The 24,040-nt window shown below is 40.0% G+C and overlaps 1 protein-coding gene across 1 annotated transcript in view; it reads right to left on the bottom strand.

The window, feature by feature from the left end:
• Nucleotides 1-24,040, bottom strand: part of LOC114660826 (sodium-coupled monocarboxylate transporter 1-like) — a 33,533-nt gene continuing 9,493 nt past the window's right edge. Inside the window, exons 7-15 of the mRNA XM_028813791.2 lie at nucleotides 21,443-21,572; nucleotides 15,854-15,942; nucleotides 12,952-13,061; nucleotides 12,104-12,171; nucleotides 10,738-10,824; nucleotides 8,705-8,925; nucleotides 8,102-8,205; nucleotides 6,395-6,483; nucleotides 1-180 (exon numbers count right to left, since the gene is read on the bottom strand). Coding sequence (XP_028669624.2) covers nucleotides 46-180; nucleotides 6,395-6,483; nucleotides 8,102-8,205; nucleotides 8,705-8,925; nucleotides 10,738-10,824; nucleotides 12,104-12,171; nucleotides 12,952-13,061; nucleotides 15,854-15,942; nucleotides 21,443-21,572 — 1,033 coding nt within the window. The 3' untranslated portion in view covers nucleotides 1-45. The remainder of the gene's footprint in view (nucleotides 181-6,394; nucleotides 6,484-8,101; nucleotides 8,206-8,704; nucleotides 8,926-10,737; nucleotides 10,825-12,103; nucleotides 12,172-12,951; nucleotides 13,062-15,853; nucleotides 15,943-21,442; nucleotides 21,573-24,040) is intronic.

A 24,040-nucleotide genomic window follows, 5' to 3' on the forward strand; every position in this document is an offset into this window, starting at 1 on the left:
GAAAAATGAATATGAGGCAGCTGCATTCATCTGTCATCATTAGTCTTATATGGGAATTCCATTTGCTTTGTCTTTATTTTCCTTCATGTCCAGCTCGATATCACTGAAGGCAGGGTTAATGGTTCCAGAAGCCGTATCAGGGGTGGACTTCCAATCCAGCACTTCTATCTCTTTATCATTCTAAGAAAAATAAGGTGACAAAATGTTAGCAGGTTATAATTACATACAGTAGATGGCTTTATTCTAGATAGTTTACAAGGTCACAATACCATGCAATTGATATACATGAGTTGGGGAACGGACAGGTCAAGTGACCTGTTTATGGTCAGACACAGGGACGGAGCTGGCAGCCTTGGACTTTTCAAGTCCAATGTGTCAGCCACTGCACCACAATTATCTTTGACAGCCATGAAAACATTCAGTTATTTTCTCAAAGTTAGTTTGTTCTTAAAAAAGCTTGATTTACAATTGTGTTTTCAGTGTCCATTGGAGTGTTTCTATATTTTTGATCTAACCAATAAGCTGGACAGAGTGCCAGACCATTGTTGGGCCTGCTCATACACACCCACACTCACACTGGACCAGTTTGGAACAGGCAGTTAAACCGAAAAACCCAAACAGACATGAGGTGAACATGCAAACTCCACACCCACAATGACTGGCGCAAGGTTCAAAACCAGGATGCTGGATCTGTAGGGTAGCAGCAGATTCCACTGTGCCACCATGCTTCTTGCATTGGTATTCATTTTATTGTGAAACCCTATGAAATGCACTTAAATAATGATCTGCTCATTCCTGCAGCTGATAAGGACCTAAAGAATAGATCTTGTGAGGACTGGGTTTAGGTTTAGCTTTAGGTTTAGGTTTCTTTATTTAGTCATGTTTACACAAGAAAACATGACATTTGCCTTCTCAGTTGCATCTAATAACAGACAGAATGAAATAAAACAGACAAATAGAAATAAGAAAGGTTAAGGTAAGGCAGTTAGATAATACATATTTACAACAAAAAAAAGGTTACAGGATATATATCAAAACCTTAAACATTATCTCCGATATTTCTTATTGAAAAGTCATATGGCACTAGGAAGAAAGGAGTTTCTGGAGCGATTTGTGTGGGTTTTCAAAGCAACTATCCTTCCTGATTTACTGAGGTTTAGTTCTACATGTAATGGATGTCTGTCATCAGTTGAGATGATTTCCAGTTTCTTTAGCATTGCCCTCTGACACACACTAGTCAAATCATCTACATCAGCCCCAATAACTTTAGCTGCATACTTCGTAATCTGCTGGAGCTTTTTTGAGTTTTGGTTTGTCAGACTATTTAACCAGGCAATGAAACTGAAAGTGATCACAGACTGATCACAGGGTCTCAAATTGAAACATGCCGCATATTAGTTTATGGCATTACGTTGATAATTCTTATGTAGCAGGTGTCTAGCTCAGTTCCCGGATACTGAGTGGGACCCTAATTCACACCTTTGATTTAGCTCCCCTGTTAAGGTGTTATAATGATTATAGAGTAGCCATGGGTGTCGAACTCTGAGCGTGGAGGGCCGCAGTGGCTACAGGTTTTCATTCTATCCCTTTTCCTAATCACTGACCAGTTTTCACTGCTAATTAACTTGTTTTCCCTTAATTTCAATGGCCCTGTTTTTAAGGATTCAGTCCTCTGAGTTGATTTGTTTCTTCATTAAATGGCAGCCAAACAGAAATGAGACATGAAACGAGCCAACAGATGACCAGCTAAGCTGGGATTTCAAACTCCAACCAATTTCACACCAAACAGTCTCTTGATGAGAAGCTGATCCTTGCTGTTAATTAAGCCCATTATTTAATTCAATGGCTTGTTGCTGCTCTCATGAGTACTAAGAAAAGCGCTATATAAATGTAATGAATTATTATTATTATTCTACCACAGCAGATATTTCCAAATTTGTTGATTTTTCTGTTTTTTCTAAGGACATCGTCAAAATGTTTTGGTGACCTGAGAGACCAACCTTACTGAGACCTTCACCTTTCTTTATTTTCAGATATTGTGTAATGGGCGCAGGTGAGCTGGTCATATGGTGGCTTGTTTGTCTCATTATTGTTTGGCTGCTAATTAAGGAAAAAGAGACAACTAAGGGGCCTGAGTCAAGTAAATTAAAACTAAAGCAAAAGAAGTTAATTGGCAGTAAAAACGGATCACTAATGACGAAGATGATTAGAATGAAAGCATGCAGCCACTGCGGCCCTCGAGGACCGGAGTCCGACACCTGTGGAGTAGACCCCTAATTTAGCAGCTTACTTTGATTACAGTACTGACAGGGTGTCTATCCCAGACCTGGGGTACAATGACATATGCCACTCCCTTGTTAAGATGCTATAATGGCTGACTTACTGCACTGACTGGATTTCTAAGTCAGACCTTGTGTACAATGACTTAAGGTTCCCTTATTAAGGAGCTATAATAGACATGGATTATAATTTTTTTCTGCATTGACTTGGTCTCTTAACACAGACCTGGGATATTTGGATTTAGTAATAATAATAATAATAACTAACCAGGCTACCAATCAAAGACAGGTAATAGAATACATTTTAAAATATTTGCTATCTCTTGCCCTACGTATACCTACGTATTGCTCCGTATCTGCCTGTGTCTGAACCGCTCATGACCAGCATCTCATAAGACCTGCTTGTCAGATTCTGTCATTTGGAGTCGCCTTGCACACCTCCCATATGCTTTTATGGTTCCCATCTTTGAAGGCAACTCCCAGTGTGGCTTCTATGCCTTTACTCCTCCTCATGTGTCTCACACTTGCACTTTCTCTGTCGATTGCATCACCAAAGCCAAACTGACTAATCTGATTTCTTAGTGGGAATAGACACATAGGCCTTAGCATTTCATTTTACTGTAGATAATACATTCTATTGATATAGCTCCTTTCTCTTGACTAAGTCAGACCTGTTATTTATTAACTAGTCTCTCCCCTGTCAATATGTTAAAATGATTATGGATTAGGTTTTAAAGTTGTTCCCTGAATCTATTAATTTATGTTACTGACTGGGATTGTAACACAGACCTGAGTGCACTGGTTTATGATACTGAGTGGTTCTTTGGTTTCAGACCTGGGATAAGCTGGTTTATCACAATATGGTACGCTGTTTTCTGTTTCCAACGAGATGTTAGCACGTCAGCTAGCTTGACTGGAAGAAACCACTCATAGCTAATGAAAGCAAACCAAAAAGGCAAAATTTATTTAAAAAGAACCAGGGGATGGAGTGAAAAATAAGGCCTGATGCAAGCAGTGGTCAACATTCGAAAGATCAGAGTTCACATATACCAAGACCAAAACATTAAATAAAAATTGAAACACAAAGAAAGGCTCCCAGAAAAGAATTTACTCTCACTGAACACAATTCTATGTTAAATAAGATCATTGTGATGACAACATACATCAAGCATATGACAGCCACTGAACAGAAAAGGGACACTGCTGTCAACAACAGTATAAATACAGCCATGCAAAAAAAAACACAAAATGGTGGCGACCATGATAAAACCCCGAAACAACGATGAAGATTAAAAATGTGAAATATATTTAGAATCAGTGATGTTGAAAACCCTAGAATCATTAACAACTAGAAGTGTCACTCTTGTAGAGGATGTAAGGCCACTTAATTTCTGAGCACATAAAATTGCCTGACTGAAAACACCCTTAATAAAACTGTGGCTGTTGGTGTTCTGATTTTCCACCTTGGGCATACTGTATAGTTCAGTGAACACTTTGAACAAAGAGGCTAAAACTACCATTAGTATCCATCCGTAACTTGCTGCAAGTGTTAACCGTAGCCTATTTCTGTCACCCTTAATGAATGTGTTAGATGTGCCACATGCAAATGTCAAAGGCCGAGTTCCAGTGAAGAATGTTCTTTAATTGTTGCTGAGCGGTGTACCAGAAAACTAAGGTGAGGAAATAACAGCTCGGGTATAATGTAACAATATGAATAACACAAGCTATTGTAAAGTGAAGAATCAGCAACAATGCCTGAATTTATTTGCACAGATAAGATGCAATGCTGAAAGCTTTTCTTTTGGGAAAACAGGGAAATGTCCTGGGAATTCCTGGGAATAATGGAGTGGTGGTAAAGAAGGGCGCTGAAATAAAAAAAAACTGCTTCACAAAAAAGGTAACATTCTAACTATTGGAATTCACTGCCAAAATATGGCACAAGAACAAAGACGTCTTTAATCAGACACTGGTGTTTGGTCCAAGTATCGAGTATTTGGTTAATTTAACACTTCAAGAAGTTTTGCCCTGCAATTCTGTAATTATAATTACCTTTTCCCTTAAGACGGCTGTACAAGAATGTGTGCACCAATAATGTAATCATGTCGCACAATGGTCTACTTTTAGAAAAATACAACTGTCCATTCAGGTCATTCACATGCTGAATTCACTTTGTCCAGTATAGGCTGAAAGGAGAGCCACAGTGTATCCCTGCCACATAGAGAGAAGACGACTCGGAATGGGTACCAGGCCTTTGTATGGCACACTCTGCACTCATCCACACCGCCTCTGGCTGAGACAATGTTGAGTCATTTCTTGGTCATTGTGATTCTTTGGTGTTGGTGAGTTTTGTTTGATTCTGTTTAACTTTGTGTTTTTGAAGCTTTGCTCTGTTTTTTGATTGGATTGTGGGATTGGACTTGTTTGCTCTATTTCACCTTGCTGTTTCAGGCAACTGTTTTTGCCTTTTGTACTCTTCGGGACTTTGATTTTTACAGAGCAGTTTGTACAGTATTTTTTTTAATTATAAAGATCCTGTGTTTGCCCTTTGTATCTATCCTGGGTTTGATGGTCTCCCCCATCTCGAGGACATTTTTAGTATGTTTTAGGACTTGTGTGCTTAAGAACACAGGAACACAGCTGGAAACTTGTGTTAGAACCAGAGACACACTGAATAAACTACTGAGTAGTATAGTGGAGAGTGGGACTTTAGGGACCTTGAAATCTCGACTGGAGGTTATTTTGAATAAATAGGATGGATGAGCTTGTTGGGCTAAATATCTTGTTCTCGTCACAATTTTTCTAACGTTCTAATCTTCTAAAAAGTCATGCCACCTGCCAATATTAATGTAAATACTTGTATTCCTGTTCATGGTTTTCATGGCTAGGATATGAAGATGCAGCTGAGGATGTGAGGATGTCTAGATGTAGCATTAATGTTTTATGCAGATAATGTTGTATTCACTGCCAAATGTGAAGCGGCTGACCAGAGGATCAGCACCTCCAAGTCCAAAGTCATGGTTCTCTCTTGAAAAAGAGTGGATTGCTCTCTCTGGGTGAAGGGGAACAAATGAAAAGTTGGATCAGTTCAAGTATCTTTGGATCATGTTAATGAATGATGGGAAAAGGAAATGTGAGATCAACAAGCAGATTGAAGCATTGGCGGCTGTCCTGCAGGTGCTTTACCAGCCTATGGTGGTGAAGCAGGAACTGAATCTAAAGACAAAGCTCTTGGTCAATCTACGTCCCTGTCCTCACTTATAGTCATGAGCTATGGGTAATAACTGAAAGGATGAGACTGCTAGTACAAGCAGCAGATATGAGGCTTCTTCACAGGGTGGCTGGGCTGACACTCCATGATAGGGTGAGAAGCTCAATGATTCAGAAGAGTCTCAGAATAGAGTTGCTGATCTTTCAGAAGAGCCAGTTGAAGTGGTTTGGACATATATCGTAAGAGCGCCTCCCACCCGGCAGCTCCCCCTGGAGCTGTTCTGGGCATGTCCCACTGGTTGGAGACCCTGCAGTAGAACCAGGACTCGTTGGAGGGATTACGTTTCTCGGCCGGCTTGGGAACACCAGTGAATTCCCCAGAAAGAGCTGCACTTTGTAGCTGAAATAGAGAAGATGGGGCTGACCTGCTTGGCCTGCTGCCACCACAACCCTCACCAGGAAAAGCGGATAAGAAAATGAGATGAGATGTGAGGAGATGTATCCCATATAGTCACTATATAAAATAAACATTGTTTTATTTCACAATGTGCATTTCACTGTTGTGCCAAGAGTGTGAAATAAATGAAGCATTAAAACTTTACATGTTAACTCTAACTCCATTCTAATCCAAACCATTGTAAAAAAATGCATCAGATAAAGAGAAATTTTTTTAGTAAAATGTAAAACTTTGAATTTTTTTTTCTTTAAATAATCTCATTTTGTTAATGCATTGTTATTACTCATTAATTCTCTAAAAACTGACTGAGTCCGTCCAATGAATGGATAACTAGTTGATCGGGTGAAAACTTCTATAATATTAGACTGAATCTACAGTAGCAACAATGTCCTCCACTGTGTCCACTTATGACAGTTTTCAGCTTATTTCCCATCCAAACTACGTGACTTACCTTAGCTTTCAGACGGACGAATAAGTTATAGCATGATAGATCTTCTTTCATCAGAGTTACACCAGGCTCCAGGCTTTGCTTTCTCCCACCTTAAAGATAGATGTAATGGAAAAAATGTAAGTGACCTAATAAATTAAAATATGATATAATAATGACTCAATTAAAAATGTACATTTTAATAGCAATGCTATTCTAAAGAGTTCAACATTTTATCAAATGAACACTAAATTCTTCTCTCCTTTCAAGGTACTATACTGGTTAAAGATTGGGGTAAAGGACACTACCTGTTCAACAAGTACAGAGTCCTGGATAAAAGATGAGGTAAAGCCAAATGCGGGAGCTTACAGGACACCATATCAACATCTGTCTCAGTACCCCAGAAACTGATGCAAAAGTGTTTAATTATGCTTAATTTTAAATGAGTTTTGCCTGCCTGTCAACGGGTTAATGAAGCTTGGGCACCACCAGAATGAAACGGGACAAAGGTTAGGACAGAGAAAGGAAGGGAGTGAGGGAGAGTGAGAAAGAGGAAGAGATGAAACAATCACAGCAGCAGGAAAACTTCTGCAGTATGGGGGGACAAAGGCTGACATGTGTGTGCTGTGTGCTCTGGATGGGCACTAGATAGGACCACTAGTATGAGTGTCATGGAGAAGTGGCCTGGGTTGATGCCTGCAATACTCCAAAAACTATTGGACAGAGATGACTGAGAAGTGAGCAGGCATGTCTGAATGTGGCCACTAGAGGGCACACAGCTCCTGAGAACTAAGTTGTCTGTCTAATAGATGTGAAAACATGGGAGCTGCCTTGGAGGCTTCAGGGTGGTAAGGACACCACACACACTCTACTAAATTATAATGGAAAATGTAGGGCTATTTCGACTCTAGAAGTGATATTCCTGGACTTGGCTACAGGTGACCCCAGGATGGAGTTTAAAGCCACCTCATTGCTAATGGCTCATTAAGAGCACGTTTAAGGTAGAAATTAATTAATAGGAATTCAAATGGCAGAAGGAAGTGAGGCTAGGATAGCAAGAGGGAGTAGTACAGCATATATAATTAGGCACGTGAGTGAGCCACTCTGTATGGACGACAGGGATTTTGAAACCCACTTACCTGTATGTAGGCTCACAAAGGTAGTTTCTTTTAGTTATCTACACCACAAAGGTAGTCTATTTTATTATCTAATTATTTGTTCTATGCATGTTTCTACATTTGTTCATCTCTCCATTGAATTTAGTTGCTCCATAGTTTCGGTGCCTCTTTGGTGCCCTCTAGTGCTGAAACATGATATTGCTTTTAATTTGCTTTTTCTGCACCTCAGAGTATAATTTTAAGCATCTTCTTCTTCTTCTTTTGGCTGCTCCCATTAGGGGTTGCCACAGCAGATCATCTTCTTTCATATCTTCCTGTCCTCCACATCTTGCTCTGTTACACCCACCACCTGCATGTCCTCTCACACCACATCCATAATGTAACCCCATTTTTTTTCTTTAATTTCCCACTTCATTCTGTCAGATTTTTTTGAAGATGTATGTTGGGGCTGCAGTATAACCACAATTAGACTCCCACATTAAAAGTGTTTGTGTCATGAGCTTCTGTTAGATTTCACCCAGCTTACCGGTGCCACTCATTAATCATATAGCCCACGGTTAATTCTTGACAAAGAACAAAGAGATACAGATTTCTGAAAAAAAAGACACATTACCTGATAATAGGCTGACAATGACACCAACGGCAACCACAACCAGAGTGCCAATAGTGCTGAAGTAGAGGTAAGAGAGAGAGTACCAGTTCTCTACCAGGGAGTCGCTGAAAAGAAATAAAAGAAGACAAATAAATCAGAAAAGAAAGTGCTAATGTGATAAAGACAAATACAAGAGGGTAGGGGATTAAAAAAATCTAAAGAAAAACAATTGCAAGCAAAAAATGTAATCTTTGGCATTGTGAAAAAACTCAAGCTTGGGTGATTTGTAAAAGTGATTTGTTTTCCTGATGCTTAAATGTTATAGAATGGAGGTGCAGGAAATCAATTTTCTGAACTTGCACTTTAATTTACAGGGTTGTTCTTGAGGACTTTGACAACATTACATTTTACTTATGAATGTTTGTTTTTTTACACAATATTTAGCTTAAAGTAAGACTGTTCAAGTGCAACATCATATTTTGTCTGTATTGGTACATCTGAGTTAAGCATAGCAAAGTTTGGCTTCAGTAAGAATAGACTGAAGTGCCCAAAAGCTCAGTCATCAAAATGGCTGACTTCTGAATTTTCCTCTGAAGGCTACAGTATTTGCGTGATGACACTTACCCGGTGCTGTCTTCAGTTTGCACTGCACCAGTGGTGAACAGAGACGACGCTTCAGTGCTTGTCATTGTCCAGTTGGATTCTGTTGCACTGACACTGAAGTTGCAGCCGGCTGTGCTTAAAGGCAGAGGTTGTGTTCGCGCAGCTGATACTGGGTAGATCTGAGAACCAATGCCCACCCAGAGGGAAACTGCAAATCCTGCGGCAAGTCCAACCAATCCACCCTAAAACACAAATCTTGTCTTACATGCTGCTCTTTGTGCTAACAAAGGGAATTCCTATGGGTCTCACAACATTTCATTAATGTTTAACATGTTCACCATCAATAGTATAACAAATGTCCTTTTTTTAGTCTTAATGCAAGTTATTGCAAGTCTCCAAACTATCTTACAATGAATACAAATTCGGAATTTACATTTGTTTTCTCAATCTACCTTTTATAGGTTCATTAATACTTATAATAAATTAAAGCACAATTTAATGCATTTACATAAAGTTTATACATAAGAAGAATGAAGTACGTAAGAGGGTGGCATTGTGTTACAGTAGATAGTGCTGCTGCCTCACAGCTCCAGTGTCCTGGGTTCAAATACCAGCAGGGGGTTTGTGTACGGGTATCTTTGCCCACCACAGACATGCATGTTAGGGCAGCGGTTTTCAGACTGAGTCCTAGGGCCTACAGTGGCTTCAGCTTTTTATTCCAAGCAGTTTCACAGTTATTAAGTCTTGTTACCTCTAACGGATCTCATTTAACTGGCTGATCTTTCTGTGTTTTTTTTTTTTAAATCTTCTCTAATTCTGGATTCAGAAAAGAGTGGCAGTGTGATTTTTACATTTATAAGAAATATTTGTATTTTTGCTATTGTTTTAAATGCTTAACACTCTGTTGATGTTTTGACCCTTTGTTCTGAAGTTTACTGCATTAATTAAATCCTGATAATGACAACAATGACCAGAAATTCATATGTGAGCGTCAGTAGGCTTTGCACTCCAGGAACCAAGTTGCCCAAACTATTCTATAACATTTCAGTAATTATTTACTGCTCTGATGCTGATCTTTCTGATCATAAAAAAGGTTATTACGATAGCCTCTGACGAGAAGAATTCATAATTAATTGTAGAATTACAATATTTGACGGTTCCTCTAGAGTGCCTCTTTCTCTTGCACGATTTGGCTCAAAAACTAATCAGCACATCGATCATCTCATAACAGGCTCAAGTTTCGAGTTTGCCATTTTTCTGTCCAGCCGTTTTAGCTCAGGAAAGTGTGACACACAGACACACACACACCCATCATCGAGATATTGGTGTTTTCGGTATCGGGGGACCCTAAAACGTCAAGATCTGTTGAAAACTGGAGGCTGAAATTTTTGAAGAATTCCAAAGCTTTGTGACTTTAGGCCATATGCCTAAGAAAGTATGAATCTCAGAAATGTGGCTGGTCTTTCATAAACTAAATTGTTAGGCCAGTCACATGAAATCTTCAGCTTAATTCAAAAACTCTTCTATAAGTTATATAAAAACAACTGTTGTTTATTTGACTAACTTAAAATTCTTTTAATAGCTTTGTTAATGTCTTGTCTTATGCATTGGTCATGGTGAGTTTTTCAAATTATGTTGGTTAGTGAATCATGCAGCATAAAGTAACAAATCGTAACTATTCTGTATTTTCATTCAGGATTTCTCAGTTTGTGCGTGTTCCTCTTTTGTTTCTTTGGATTTTGCTTCGCACATCCCAGTCATGTGCAGATTAGGTTACTTGAAAATGGATGAGCATGACCATGGGTGTGTACATGAGCGTGTCTTCTAATGGACCCTGGTTGGGATGCCAGCCACCTCAGGGCACACACCCAGAATCACAGAAATTAAAGCCAGTTTGAAGTCGTCACTTGAATCACCACATGTTGGCTTTGGGCTATAAAAGAAAACTGGCCCTGACCAAATCCAGATCCCTAGACATGTGAGGTGGTCTTTCTCATCCTGATGTTGATTTTGAATTTAAATGAAGTGAAATACACAGTACAAGACCCACTTACAGTAGGGTTGGCACATGGAAAGAGAATCCCCAAAGCAAACAGCCCCAAAAGAGGTCCGCCGATCATTCCAATAATGCTCAGTGCTGCCTGCAAAGAGATAGAAGCACAGGGTTTATCTCTTCACTAAAAAGTAACAGGAGTACATCTTTTTTATAGTAAGTGAAGTTCTGTTTTTCTAATACTTTTATTCTGGGGCTTTGTAAAAAAGAAAAGACAAGCTTAGTTAACTTTATTATTCATTCTATCCTATACCTTCTTTAATTTATAATATACTGTACATACAATAAAGCTTTTCAGCTTTGTGTACCACCACCGTCAAAACAAAATGCTAAAGCTCTTTGTCATATGTGATGAACACAAAAGAAAGATAAATAAAGGGTACAGAAAGGGAGAACACCTTGTACTAACGTAACTGACAGCCAACAAAACGCTGCTGCCTCTCTGTGCCTCCCTATTGACTGATCTACTTGCTTCAAATCACTGAAACTCTCCGTCCTTCATTCTCTCAGTCATCTCATGTTTTGCCTACGTTACTTTCCATTCAGTTTGAACCTTTGCAGACCCCCCCTTGTTACTGCCAGAGCCTGACTTTTAAACCCCATCCTTAGCTTCCTTGCTTTGCACACCTCCAGGGGCACACTCTGGACGTCCTGGGGCCTGGTGGGTCCAATTCCTGGGCACCATTGCATACTGAAATAGCCAGCCATCCTTCTGGCCTTGAAACTCCCACGTGTCAGAGCAGAGATCTGCATCTCATCTTAAAGATGCACCTTGTGTGGCCCCTTCATGAGGTTGAAGAACACTTATAATGTTCAAGCCATCTTCCGCAACCTACTGGTTAGTACAGTAATCAGAAAAAAAATTGCTTCCAATAAATTTGGGGGGCACTTGGCCATCTAGTGGTCACCTTCCCACATCTCCACTACCTAATAAAGTACTGGCTATTCCTGGTGTGTGTCCTATTGCCCTTCTTCCTTGGCTTGCCCCCTTTTCAACCCTGACATTGCCTTGCCGATCTGGAACTCTGATACATCCCAAATAAATCTTGGTTTCATAATATGAAATTATATACTGTTGAAAAACATAATCTTGCACTGCGTGTCTTCATGTGGATGCATTAAGTAGTTTGTAATTTTTAAGTGTGTAGGTGAATTTACCTGTAAACTTTTTTTAGTGCTCTGCAGTGAAGAAAGCTATACAAAAATGAAACGAGCTGAATTAAATATGCAAAATTAAAATTTGTTGTTATAATTATTGTAATGTCTTTACCTTTTAAACAAATCTAATTATATAGTGTGATTTTCTGCACATTAAAATATAATTAACACCCAGGTGACACCATGATATTTGTCATTTGCTCTCCTACCTGTAAAAGTCCCCCCATCAGAGAAGCTAAAGCAGCCATCCCAATACACAAAGCTCCATACAGAATACCTGCAAAGCAAAAAATCATTTTTAACTTGGGCTCACAGCCGTGCTGGAATAAATCTGAGTGACGCAGCATATATTTAAAGGTCACTGATAAGTATAGATCAGATTGAATGCAATGCCTTGTTTGGGTTTTCTGATTCAGCTTTAAGCAAACTGCCTTCAGTTATTGAACAGGAAAGTGAACAGCAGGAACAGAAAACCAATCAAGGAGCCATTATTATTCAGCACAAAGTGTCAGTTGCTATATTGCTAGCACAATGCTGAGCTTTTCAGATGATATAAAACTTCCCCTCTGTGAGCTTCCATATTAGTGTTAGTAATGAAAGATGTGTGAGATGAGATGGAAAAGTGTGGAGTGTCCAGAAGCAGCAGTCTGTACACGTGGAGAAGCAACAGGAAATTCTTTTTAATGGTTAATGTGGGGGCTTCAGGGACTTGGGTCTAATTCTCAGCTCAGCCACCGAATGGGCAGAGTGGACATCTGCTCTTCGTAATCTTTCCCTTCTCTCTTGGGTTAACTTTTTTTGATCCTTAGTAACTGTAAATAATGAAAAAATGATCACTATACTGCTAGGAACGGCTATATGTATATTGTGCCTCTTAGTAAAGCCATAACATCCTGAGATGCCCACCCTTCAAGTGTGAATTACTACCTGAAGACAAGACACATTGGTGATATAAACAGCTATTCCAGACTCTACTTATATTCAACTTTGGCAGATGACTACATTTTCTTTCATTGCATAATTCTGGCTACTAAAATAAGAAGTATTGTAATCTTACTTGTGCCCTTTGAAGCCCAGGACAATTTCTTCTCCGATAAGTTGATATAAGGTTTCACCAAATCCTCCACTGTTACAGCCGCAAGAGCATTAATGCTAGACGAGACGGTACTGCAAAAATCCAAAGCAGTCCAAAGTTAGCTTTGACAGAAAGAGACAAAGGCAAAGCGTTTTCCGCTACTGAGGCTCTTGGTGTCTTGGATAAAGAAGAAGTGGCCTTTTTATTATCGAATTCTTGCTTGTTTTCAGATTGTGTTTTAGGATCTGAATACACTTTACCTGCCATTTTGTATATCACCTCCTCCCTCTCTTTTGGGTTAGTTTCACAGATTATAGACTTGTTTAAATAAATACATCATTTTTCATTACCTTAACATGCCTTTATTACTGTTAGCGCTCCCTGATCTGCTATCTAATTTTAGTGTGGACATCCTTCTGATTATCTTCAGGTTATTGCTGAAGAAGTGGCGGAGGGGACAGTGGGGTGAGATGAACTGGCGCTCACCTGACACAGAGGTCACAGTCGTGAGAAGTCGCCTAGAGTATCCTCTTTAATAAAATCCCTGTGTGTGTCCAGGTGTCCGTGTGTGTGTGTCTTCTGGTGAAGTGCGCATGCGCGGGGCACGGTGCGACGCGCGATATTACTGTCAGAGAAACTTAGAGGCGTTTTACGGAAAACAAACCAGTATTACTGCGAGAGGAAATTAAAGGTACACAATACAGTGACGCATATTACAGCCACATACAAGCCAGTATTACTGTCAGAGGAGATTAAAGGCATATTACCGACGCGCACACCTGTATTACCGCCAGAGAAAATTAAAGGTATATTATGGATGTACAAGCCAGCGGACGTACAAGACAGTATTACTGTCACAGAAAATTAAAGACACACAATACATGGCGGCAGCCCACTAAGAACGGTCAGCTCAGCAAGTAAACATCAACAAAAGAAAGGCTGAAAGAAAGAAAAATACGACCAACAAAAAGAATGAGGTCAAAGTCCCTTGCCATTTAATATAGACTGTTCTTACTAATGTTTATGCACTACTGTTCTAGCGCCTGTCATTGTAACGGGCTAAATGACTAGTAAATAAATAAAGACGAAATGTCCTCCTATAGGGAATGTGAAGCAGAGTAGCAGTTAGTTCCTGGTGAAGAACAAAGCCGTAGTCCTAGGTGGAAGTGTACTGTGGCTGCGAGCTGTGTCTCCTTCCAGGCCAGATGAGTGCAAGGATAAGACAAGAAGAGTTGGGTAGTGGACATAGCAAAGTTAGGATAGGGTCACCCTGAAAGCCTTCCACAATAAAATATTATCAATAAAAATAATGAGGTAAACAAGTCCATAATAGAACAGGCAAATCGGAAAGGCAGGCAGCAGATCATACCCAAAATAGCAGGAACATCTGTGACCATATACAAAAAGGGTAAAATTAAAACAGACAAGAAGTCAAAGTGCAGGAATTAAGGCAATTCCAGAAAGAACAGAAAATGTTGATAAACACCACAAAAACAAAAAAGGAAACTCAAATGGGCTGTTGCACGAGTATGAAAATCAACGCGCTATTAAAACACCATCTAAGCTTATTCAGATAATGCCCCATGTCTGTCCATTGACTGACTGCTGTGCTGTGTGCTGCTTCTTGAGAACGCTGAAGCAGGCTGGTCTGTGCCTCTCTATTCTGACCACCTTTTACAAGTGTGTGATAGCGAGCACCCTCACCTCCTGTATTACGGTGTGGTACAGCACTGCAAAGGGTGGTTAAGTCTGCACAGCAGATCATCGGCAGCAGCCTACCCACCATCGATGACATTTACACCTCCTTCATTATGGAAGATGTCACTCATCCTGCATATGGACTGTTTGGCCCCCTCCAATCGGGTAGGAGATTGCGCAGCTTATGGACTACCAAGATGAGGAACAGCTTCTTGTTGGATGCAATTAGACTAATGAATACAACATCACTCTCTTAGTACTCTCATGTACTAAACTGTTGCTACTGCCTTTTTTATTTGCTGCTAATTACAGGGAATTTATTTTAACCATAGTTATCTTTCTGTATTTATGTTATTTCATTCTATTTATCATTTATTGGTGATACCTTTATCACAAAGTCTGTGGTGTTAAGGGGCTACTTTTACTATGTATTTTTTTATTTAATGGGGCTATATCGGGCGTTGTTTAACTACCAGGACCTGAGTACAGAATTTCGTTTCTGCGCATTGATTACAATAAAAGATCCATTGAAGTGGCAAGGTCAGAAGCTCACAAAAACATAGCCTAATTCTAACAATTTAAGGGTTGCAGAAATAATAATAATAATAATGTCATGTACAGTTGTGTCCTAATCTAGCAAAGGGAATACAAAAACTAGGCTGCACAGACTAATTCTGCCAAAATCTATCTACTGTATAATAAAACACTTAAGCACTGTGTGTCCCGTCCTCCTGAGCAATCTGATTGGTCAGTTTGGCTTTGGTGAGGGAATGAATGAGGAAGTGTGAGTGTGAGATGCATGAGGAGGAGTAAAGGCATATGAGGCATGCTGAGAGAGTCTGGGAGGCAGGCTTTATGGGAACACGCTCAAGACAGGAAGCACTGCTGAAGAGATGTTCACACACGTGAACGCAGAGGAAAGGTGCTGAAGGAACACTTAGGGCAAGAGAGCACATATTTTTTAATTATTCTATTACTTCTGTTTCACAGGTACCATGGCTAGTTATTCCAGAAAATCAAAGCATAAATTGTACCTTCTAACAACTCTTTTTATTGCTATTGTTGTCCTCTTTTTACTGCAGAGATATTTAAGCCCCAACAACAGAAATTGATGTCTGTTACACTTCAAATAAAACAGTGATCAGAGTAAACTAGTTGCTCATCCATGGAAATTGACAGTTCCTACCTTAGAGTCCCACTGTAGGCACAAGACACAAAGAGCCCAGGAACACCAGGGAAGTCTCTGAGGATGTCCAGCACGAGGTATGGCATGAGCTAAAGACAAAACAACACACAAACGTCATGTTTCTGCTTTTCTTTGAATTGTTTCCCTTATGCCTTCAATTGAATGTTTGCATTTCCTACTTGTTTCTTATGAAAGCAACAGCCAAAAGAAAAGGGAGCATAAAAACTCCAAATTTCTGTTAACTTCTAAAGTTAATAATTTGATAAGGATGCCAAACACTGTTCAAGGTACTATGTAATCCTAGAATTTTATGCAATATCTAATATGGCAATATTCATCATGGGGCGGCACGGTGGCGCAGTGGGCAGCACTGCTGCCTCACAGTTAAGAGACCCGGGTCCTCCCTGCGTGGAGTTTGCATGTTCTCCCCGTGTCTGCGTGGGTTCCCTCCGTGTACTCCGGTTTCCTCCCACAGTCCAAAGACATGCAGGTTAGGTGCATTGGAGATTCTAAATTGTCCCTGGTGTGTGCTTGGTGTGTGGTTGTGTGTGTGTTTGCCCTGCGGTGGGCTGGCGCCCTGCGCCCCGGGGTTTGTTTCCTGCCTTGCGCCCTGTGTTGGTTGGGATTGGCTCCATCAGACCCCCGTGACCCTGTAGTTCGGATATAGCGGGTTGGATAATGGATGGATGAATATTCATCATTTAGCAGTTGCTACTAAGAGGTAACTGTAGAGATGGCAGGATATTGGAATTCACTTAGCTGAACTTCCCAATTCATTTTTTTAATTTGGCTTCAGGCCAAAAAAACTCACTAAAGTAAAATAATGGCCTTTTTGTTCTTTTTAATTATACTAAAATATATAGCAGCAGCAAAGTGTTGTTTGCTGACATGTTTGAGGGACAGCTGGCATCTTTATGCCTCCTTAAAGGAAGGACAGAGGGAGATGGTTTTGGAAGGGTCTCTCCCAAATTGCTACTTGGCAGCCCAGAGGGCTGTCTGGTAATTACTGATTGTCAGCAAGCTCTGTTGGGTTCTGTGGATGCCACCAGGAGGAGCTGTGGGAGCTGCAGAGCTCGACTTTGGGCTTCCGCCACACCTGGGTGGAATTCCAGACCCCTCTAATGAGCCTCCTGGAATTCTCCTAGGTGCAGCAATACAAGGAGCCAGAGGCGAGCCAGAGTCGTAAGGAAGAGGGATGAAGCTTCTCAGTGGAGGAGTCGAGGAGGAAGGAAGGACTGAAATTGGTGCAAATGGGAAATGGGTGGAAAATGGTTCCCACTAAATAAAAGCCTTTTATTTAATGGCGCTTGTGTCTGTGTCTGTCGGGTCGGGTGTTTGGGTGGTGGTGCGCCCCCTGGAGTTGCTGTGGGAGTTGTTGAAGTTAAATGGTGCCAGTGCCGACGCCACCATTAAGGTGAATTAAGCATTCGCCGAGGGCGCAGATCATGAGTGGGGGGGGGGCCCAGCCATACGGGTTATCTGTCAGTTGGTTGGCACACTAATAAGATTGGTCTAGGGTACAAGATAACCTAGCACAGTCACTGGGCAGAACAGAAAGTTCTCGTCACTCCATGTACGTTGTATGGTGCATCTCCTACTTCTTTATTTATTGCAGCCACCTCCTCGGAGGTTAATGTCTGCTGCATTCTAATGGTGTCATGGTAATCACACTTTGTAGTAGTAGCTGCTGTACTGTCACGTGTACAGATTACAATGGAATCTTATTTACTTGTCTGATGCCACACGTTGGCACTACGATACTTTAACACATTACTGGGTATTGTTCAGTGATTAAGTGCTCAGCTCCAACAAAAACTAGCTGTGAGCACCAAAGTTTGGAAAAGTTGTTTTATAAAAGGAGCATGCCTTTCGGACTTGGCTGTGAAAATAACTGAAAAGAATTCTGCATTTGAGTCAAGCCAAATATTTGTTTAATAATTAAAAAGAAAGCTGGGACACGCACTAAGAAAGTTGTGGTTACATCTCATTTTTTCTCCTGTTTTGTGTTTTTCACAGATTATGGCTACCAAGTAACTTTATGCTCCAACTCAGTTTGTTATTTGTTTGTTATTACAGAGGTCAGGCACCGTTCATTACAGTCCTGTATTCATAATATTTCAAATTTTCAGGGTGGGATTGGAACAAAGGTCAGCACTGCTGCCTCACCACTTCATTGTCATTTTAGCAACCATAAATAACAGGAGCTTTCTGTACGTTTTATTTAAAGTTAAGTGATATGGAAAAGACACCAATATACCAGATTGTTATCGTTACAAGGACAGCTAAACATCAGAAACCAAAATAGCAAGGAAAACACACAGTCATAAGGTGTTTAAAAGCCTTCCTCCTAAAATGTTTTTGCTTGATAAACTGTAGAGAATTTTCAAGTGAACAAAGTTTCTACTTTAGATAGTTTAAAATTCAGAAGGGAAACACATACAGCCTCTACACTGATATAAGATAGCATCTCTTAACGGCACATGCCACACGCCAGCAACTACAGATCTAGCGTCATCTATGACATAAACTAAATTGCTGGTCAAAACACAAAATATCAACAAATAAGTTAATTAAACTAAATGCAAAATATAAACAAGGACATGAATAAAAGTCATTTTTCTATAATACTTACAACATTAAAGAACCAAAATTCAAATTTCTGGCTTGGTTTTCTGTCTGCCTGTGGTTCTGCATGTCTAAAGGTGCTCTGGTTTTCCTCCGCAAACACACTAAATTGGTCCAGTGTGTGTGTGTGTGTGTGTGTGTGTGTGTGTGTGTGTGTGTCTCACTGCCCACCTAAATGGACAGGCGCCATGCCCACGGCTAGCTCCTGCTTTACACCCAATCCTGCCAGATAGGCCTCATTCTCTTTTACCCTTTCATTATTTTATCTGAATTTATGACACAGCCCTTTCTCCAAATATGTGACCTTTTTTTCTCCCTCTTCCTGAATTGACAGCCCTGTGCCATCCTCTAGCAGATGGCATGGCCCGAGTGCTGATTCTAAACAGCTGCTTTTTTTCCCATTGGTTAGTAGTGCATTTCTAGTTTTTTTTTTTTTTTTTTTTTTTAGAATTGCCACATTTCCACACTTTATTTTCTCTCCAATTACTGTAGTCCAAAATTACTGAAATTTAGAAAATCTCATTAAATACCATGTGATCAAAATTTTATTATTGGAATGTTTTTACTCATAAGTAAGCGGAAAACTCAAGAGTCTGATGTTCAAATTCCTTCTTACAAATGTCAGTCTTTGGTATCTCTTTTTGACCTTCCAAGATGTCTGCATTACATTATGTCCTGCCTATTTACCAGCTACCCCATAAGACGTACACAATGTATGAATTCTTCAGATCTATTCTGTGGAATTAATTTCTAATATTCATCACAGGTGTTCCCAATCTATTGACATTCAGGCACCACGTGAAGACCCATCTCTTCAAAAAGTACCTCAGTATTGGTTTAGGTTTCAACTGCGCTTCTTGCTACTACAGTTGCATTAACTACAGTATATCAAAAGAACTTAGATCCCTTAATTCTGTGTTCCATTAGGCCACAGCTGCTAGCGTACTGCTCTATGCTGTTGTCTGTCTGCAGAGTAACATCAGCCCGGGAGAAGTCAGATGCCTGAAAACATCAAGAAAAGCAGTTACATTACAGGAATGACCCTAGCCCAGCTAGAGGTAGTGACCCAAAAGAAGGTGATGGCAAAATTATGGGCCATCATGACTAATGCTATTCCGATCCTGTCCATGGCACATTGCTCCGCAGCAACTTTGGTCCCGAGCTTATTCCACCACACTGTGGTAAGAGGCACTACTGTACAGTGTCCATTTTAGGACATCCTCCTCCCTCCGAAAAAACTCCATCCTTCCTACTACCTTCGACAAAATATTCCTCCTCCCTGCGAGGAATCCCCAGTCACCCCTCCTCCCTCCTCTCTCCTCCCTCCTCCGTCCGCTCTCAGTTCTCCGCTGTCCGTTTTCCGCCATCCACCCTCCTATCTCCGTCAAACGCCTTCAGCTCTCCATCAAACCCCACACTCCCCCCGCCCCCTCATCGACATTTTCGTTAATGAAGTGACGTAATACTTCAGCACTACTGAAGCTTCTTGTGTCTCCATATGTGAGACTCTTTAATGGCAACTATCATTGTGCCTGTCTTCATCCTAGCCAGTTATAACAAGACACGTGACATCGGGACAGAGATATTATTTATTTATATTATTTTATCATGATTTTTATTTGTGTAATTAATTCTGGAACTTACACTTACGTAAAAGTTTGCATTTTATTGTTTAGTGTTATTACTTTATGTCCTATGTTCCTGTTGGAGAAAGAGAATATTTTTTCAGTGAATAATGAAGTAATTTCTATCTATCTATCTATCTATCTATCTATCTATCTATCTATCTATCTATCTATCTATCTATCTATCTATCTATCTATCTATCTATCTATCTATTGTCACACACGTGCGCATGAGAGCCAGCCACAGGGACCTAAAGAAAGGAATTCCATGCCCAGCTGGAGGGTGGTGGGGTGCACTAAACCCTCTTGTTTTGTCCCCGCAGACCAGACACAGGAAATTCCACCTGAAAACAAAGATCACTTCTGCCTCAACTCTGAAGATGTCACTTCCTGTCCTGGCCCCAAGGACCACATCACTTTCTGGTCCCATCCCCAATTACCACATCACTTCCGCCAACCTCCCTATAAAAGCCCACTCCCTTCCTATGTTGAACAGTTCTGTTTCATCTATCTATCTATCTATCTATCTATCTATCTATCTATCTATCTATCTATCTATCTATCTATCATATAGTCCCTTTCATCTATCTATCTATCTTATAGTGCCTTTCATCTATCTATCTATCTATCTATCTATCTATCTATCTATCTATCTATCTATCTATCTATCTATCTATCTATCTATCTATCTATCTATCTATCTATCTATCTATCTATCTATCTATCTATCTATCTATCTATCTATCTATCTATCTATCTATCATATAGTCCCTTTCATCTATCTATCTATCTATCTATCTATCTATCTATCTATCTATCTATCTATCTATCTATCTATCTATCTATCTATCTATCTATCTATCAAATGTGCAGTTCCATGCCTATTGTTCTTGCAGCCATTTTAATCTGTCCATAAAAATGTAACAATCTAATACAGATTTTTTTATATAAAAACAGAATTGACATAATGACACTAGTCAGACGTTAATGGATTTCAGGGCTCAGAAACATTAGAAGCAAAAACTTTCACAACCTTTAAAAAGTATCTGGATGAGATATTGGGATAGCTTCGCTATTAGCTCACTAAGTGACTTTGGTAGACTGAATAGTCTTGTCTCATTTTTATATTCTAGAATAGTTTAAAATGTTAAGTGTACAGTACTTTGTTAGTTTGTCTTTTCGGATTTATCTAGCACAAACAAATAAACAGAGCCTGTTCTCCTACAATGCTTTCTGTTTACAGTGTGCACTTAATTCATTTCACAAATATACTAAGGAGCTTAACTGTCTGCCTTCCTCAGATCTTCACACAAGTTAATATGATGGTCCGTGGGGGTACCTGGTCTGGGGCTGACACAATATTCGCTGTCCAGGGATCGCAGTCCTTGTAGATGGAGTACAAACTCAGTCCTGAGAAAACTGCACAGGCCAGGATTGCCCAGAGTCCAATAAGGTTCACATAGAGGGACCTGAATAGAAGAAAATAAACATATTAAAGTGTTATGTGTAGTTAAAATGGTCGATTTTGTTTTTTTTATTTTTATTTTACTTGTATATACATTACAAAACAAGGTAAAATTAAACTAAACAGGATACCAGATGTTGTGTGTCAACTGAGAATCTGTGTACTACATAACTTCAGAATTTCATTCCACTCAAAGTGCACAGGACACCTCCAAAGGCATCAACTAGGAATGCCTGCTTCTTACTCTTGTCATTCATATTGTCACTCCATCTCTTTTTATCACCACAGTATGTGGTCATTCTCACTCAGTCTCTTTATTCTCCAAAAACTTCCCTTTTTATTAAACACCTAATATCACACATACATCTGTCTAGTTACAAGGGTGTAGTGAATTAAAGTGTATGAAACTATTTGCAGGGTTTCACAGAATGCCATGCTACACCACTCGATCCGTTTTCAAATATGATTTATCCAATTCAGGGTCATAGTGGATGAAGTCCATCTCAGCAGAACTACACACAAGGCACAAACCAAGCGGGAATGGGGCACACTCTCACTTACAAATACTCACACTTCCATCGGGTGATTTAAACTCCTGTCGACATAATGCTAAAGTCTTTGGAATGTGAGAGGAAAACAAGAACACCTGAACAAAAACCCATACAGAAATTGGGAGAATGTGCAAGCTCCACACAGGCAGTGGCCAGGCAGGGTATTCAAACCATTCCTGTGAATTTGTGAAGCAAAAGTAGGTACCACTGCGCATTCTGCTCTGTAGAAGTAAACCAGTGCAGTAGAATCAAAAATAAATGATGTGGTCTAAGACACTAGTGGTATTTAAAATCCAGAACAGATGTAGTGTCACACGTGTGTGTCAGAGGGTCACCTTCTGAGCTCATCTGATGTAAGCAATACCACCCCAGAACGAGAGGGAAAAGGCTGTCACTAACAGATCCAAGAAGATGCCCAGTGACAGCAGCAGATTCTGCCCCTTCCAGTCAAAGGGAAATAAATTCGAGCTGCTCTCAGAAGGTGGCATCTCATTTGGACGTTGACTCGGCACAGGATGGAGCTCTACCTCAGACCTGACTGATTAACAGAGGTTGTTCTTTGTGCCACTGAGAGCTACTTTTGTTCCTACTGGCACCATTATTAAACGGGATGACTCAGTTGGCACCCCAACATTTATTTTGGATCTCATGTCATACCTCACTCGACCACAGTAGATTGTTTTTTAGATAATATGATACAGGAGTATTCTGGGAAATCTGTTGCATTTGGTTACCCTACAGGCACGATTGACATCATGTGCACACACTGAAGTGCTGTTCATTGAATTCACTGGTGAAATGAACTGTAAATTGTAGAGTGTGTTAGATGACTGTGTGAGTGAGTGTAGAAGTGTGCGTCCTGCAATGGACTGGCACCTTGTCTGCAGTTTGCCCTCTCTGATTGTGAATCGTATTAGCAGGTAAAGAAGTGGATGGAAGAATGTTTTATTTTTAATAACATATTATACAGTTGGTTTATGTTAATCTCAGGGGAATAAAAATATCGTCCATTGTTGTCTATAGTTGTACTGACATGTAGTCTGTATTACTGCTCACTACTAGAGATTAGTTCTAATATTATGATTATTGGTCTAATGCTGTGCTCCTTTTACCTCAGACGTCAATGTCGGAGCTGGGAATGACATCACACCCGCGTCAACTGCATTCCAGTAAAACATTCGAAAAACGCATTCCAGGAAAACTTTTCTTGTGCTTGCTCCATTGGAATAAACAGCAGCTGACAACAACACATTATGCGCCATTTTGTGTATCCAAACACTGCAGCAGCATGCAACAGGTAGAAGTTGGACAGTACTGTGTGTACAGATAATTTAATGAGACACACATAGACAGAAGTGCTACTACAGCTTTCACCAAAGTTCACAGTGCACGTTGCCATTTTGGTTTAACATCACGATCTGAAATTCAGACTTGACAGACCAGCCACAACTTTTTGAGTTGATAATTTGACTGAAGGGGGCGTTTAAATTGAAAATTCCAACTAGAACTTCCAACTTCAAATGGAATGGAGAGAATCATGGAGGTCTTATTTAAAGTTCACAAATGTTTACTCACTCTCTAAGTACAGGAACATTGTTGTCATTCATTTAATGGCTGATAAAAAAAACAAACTAGTAAGTTCTGTATGTACCCATTATCAGCTTGTTTGGGACTGATTAACACTGATAATGCTTATCGATGATGACAGTCAGGTAGGCTGGCCCAAAAAACTACTGAAATAGCAGAAGCTGTTTGTGACTAGATTCACTATCATGTAACAATTACAGGTATACTGATTAACATCCTATCTCATTTGAATCATTCTCATTGCTGGTAGTCCTGCACATTCCTCTGTCACCTCTGTAAATTCCCTCATGTTGTCTTGTTATTTGAACATTCAGCTGTCTCCCCACTGTGAGAT

Source organism: Erpetoichthys calabaricus, chromosome 1 (assembly GCF_900747795.2).
Source record: "Erpetoichthys calabaricus chromosome 1, fErpCal1.3, whole genome shotgun sequence".
NCBI classification, from domain to species: domain Eukaryota; kingdom Metazoa; phylum Chordata; class Cladistia; order Polypteriformes; family Polypteridae; genus Erpetoichthys; species Erpetoichthys calabaricus.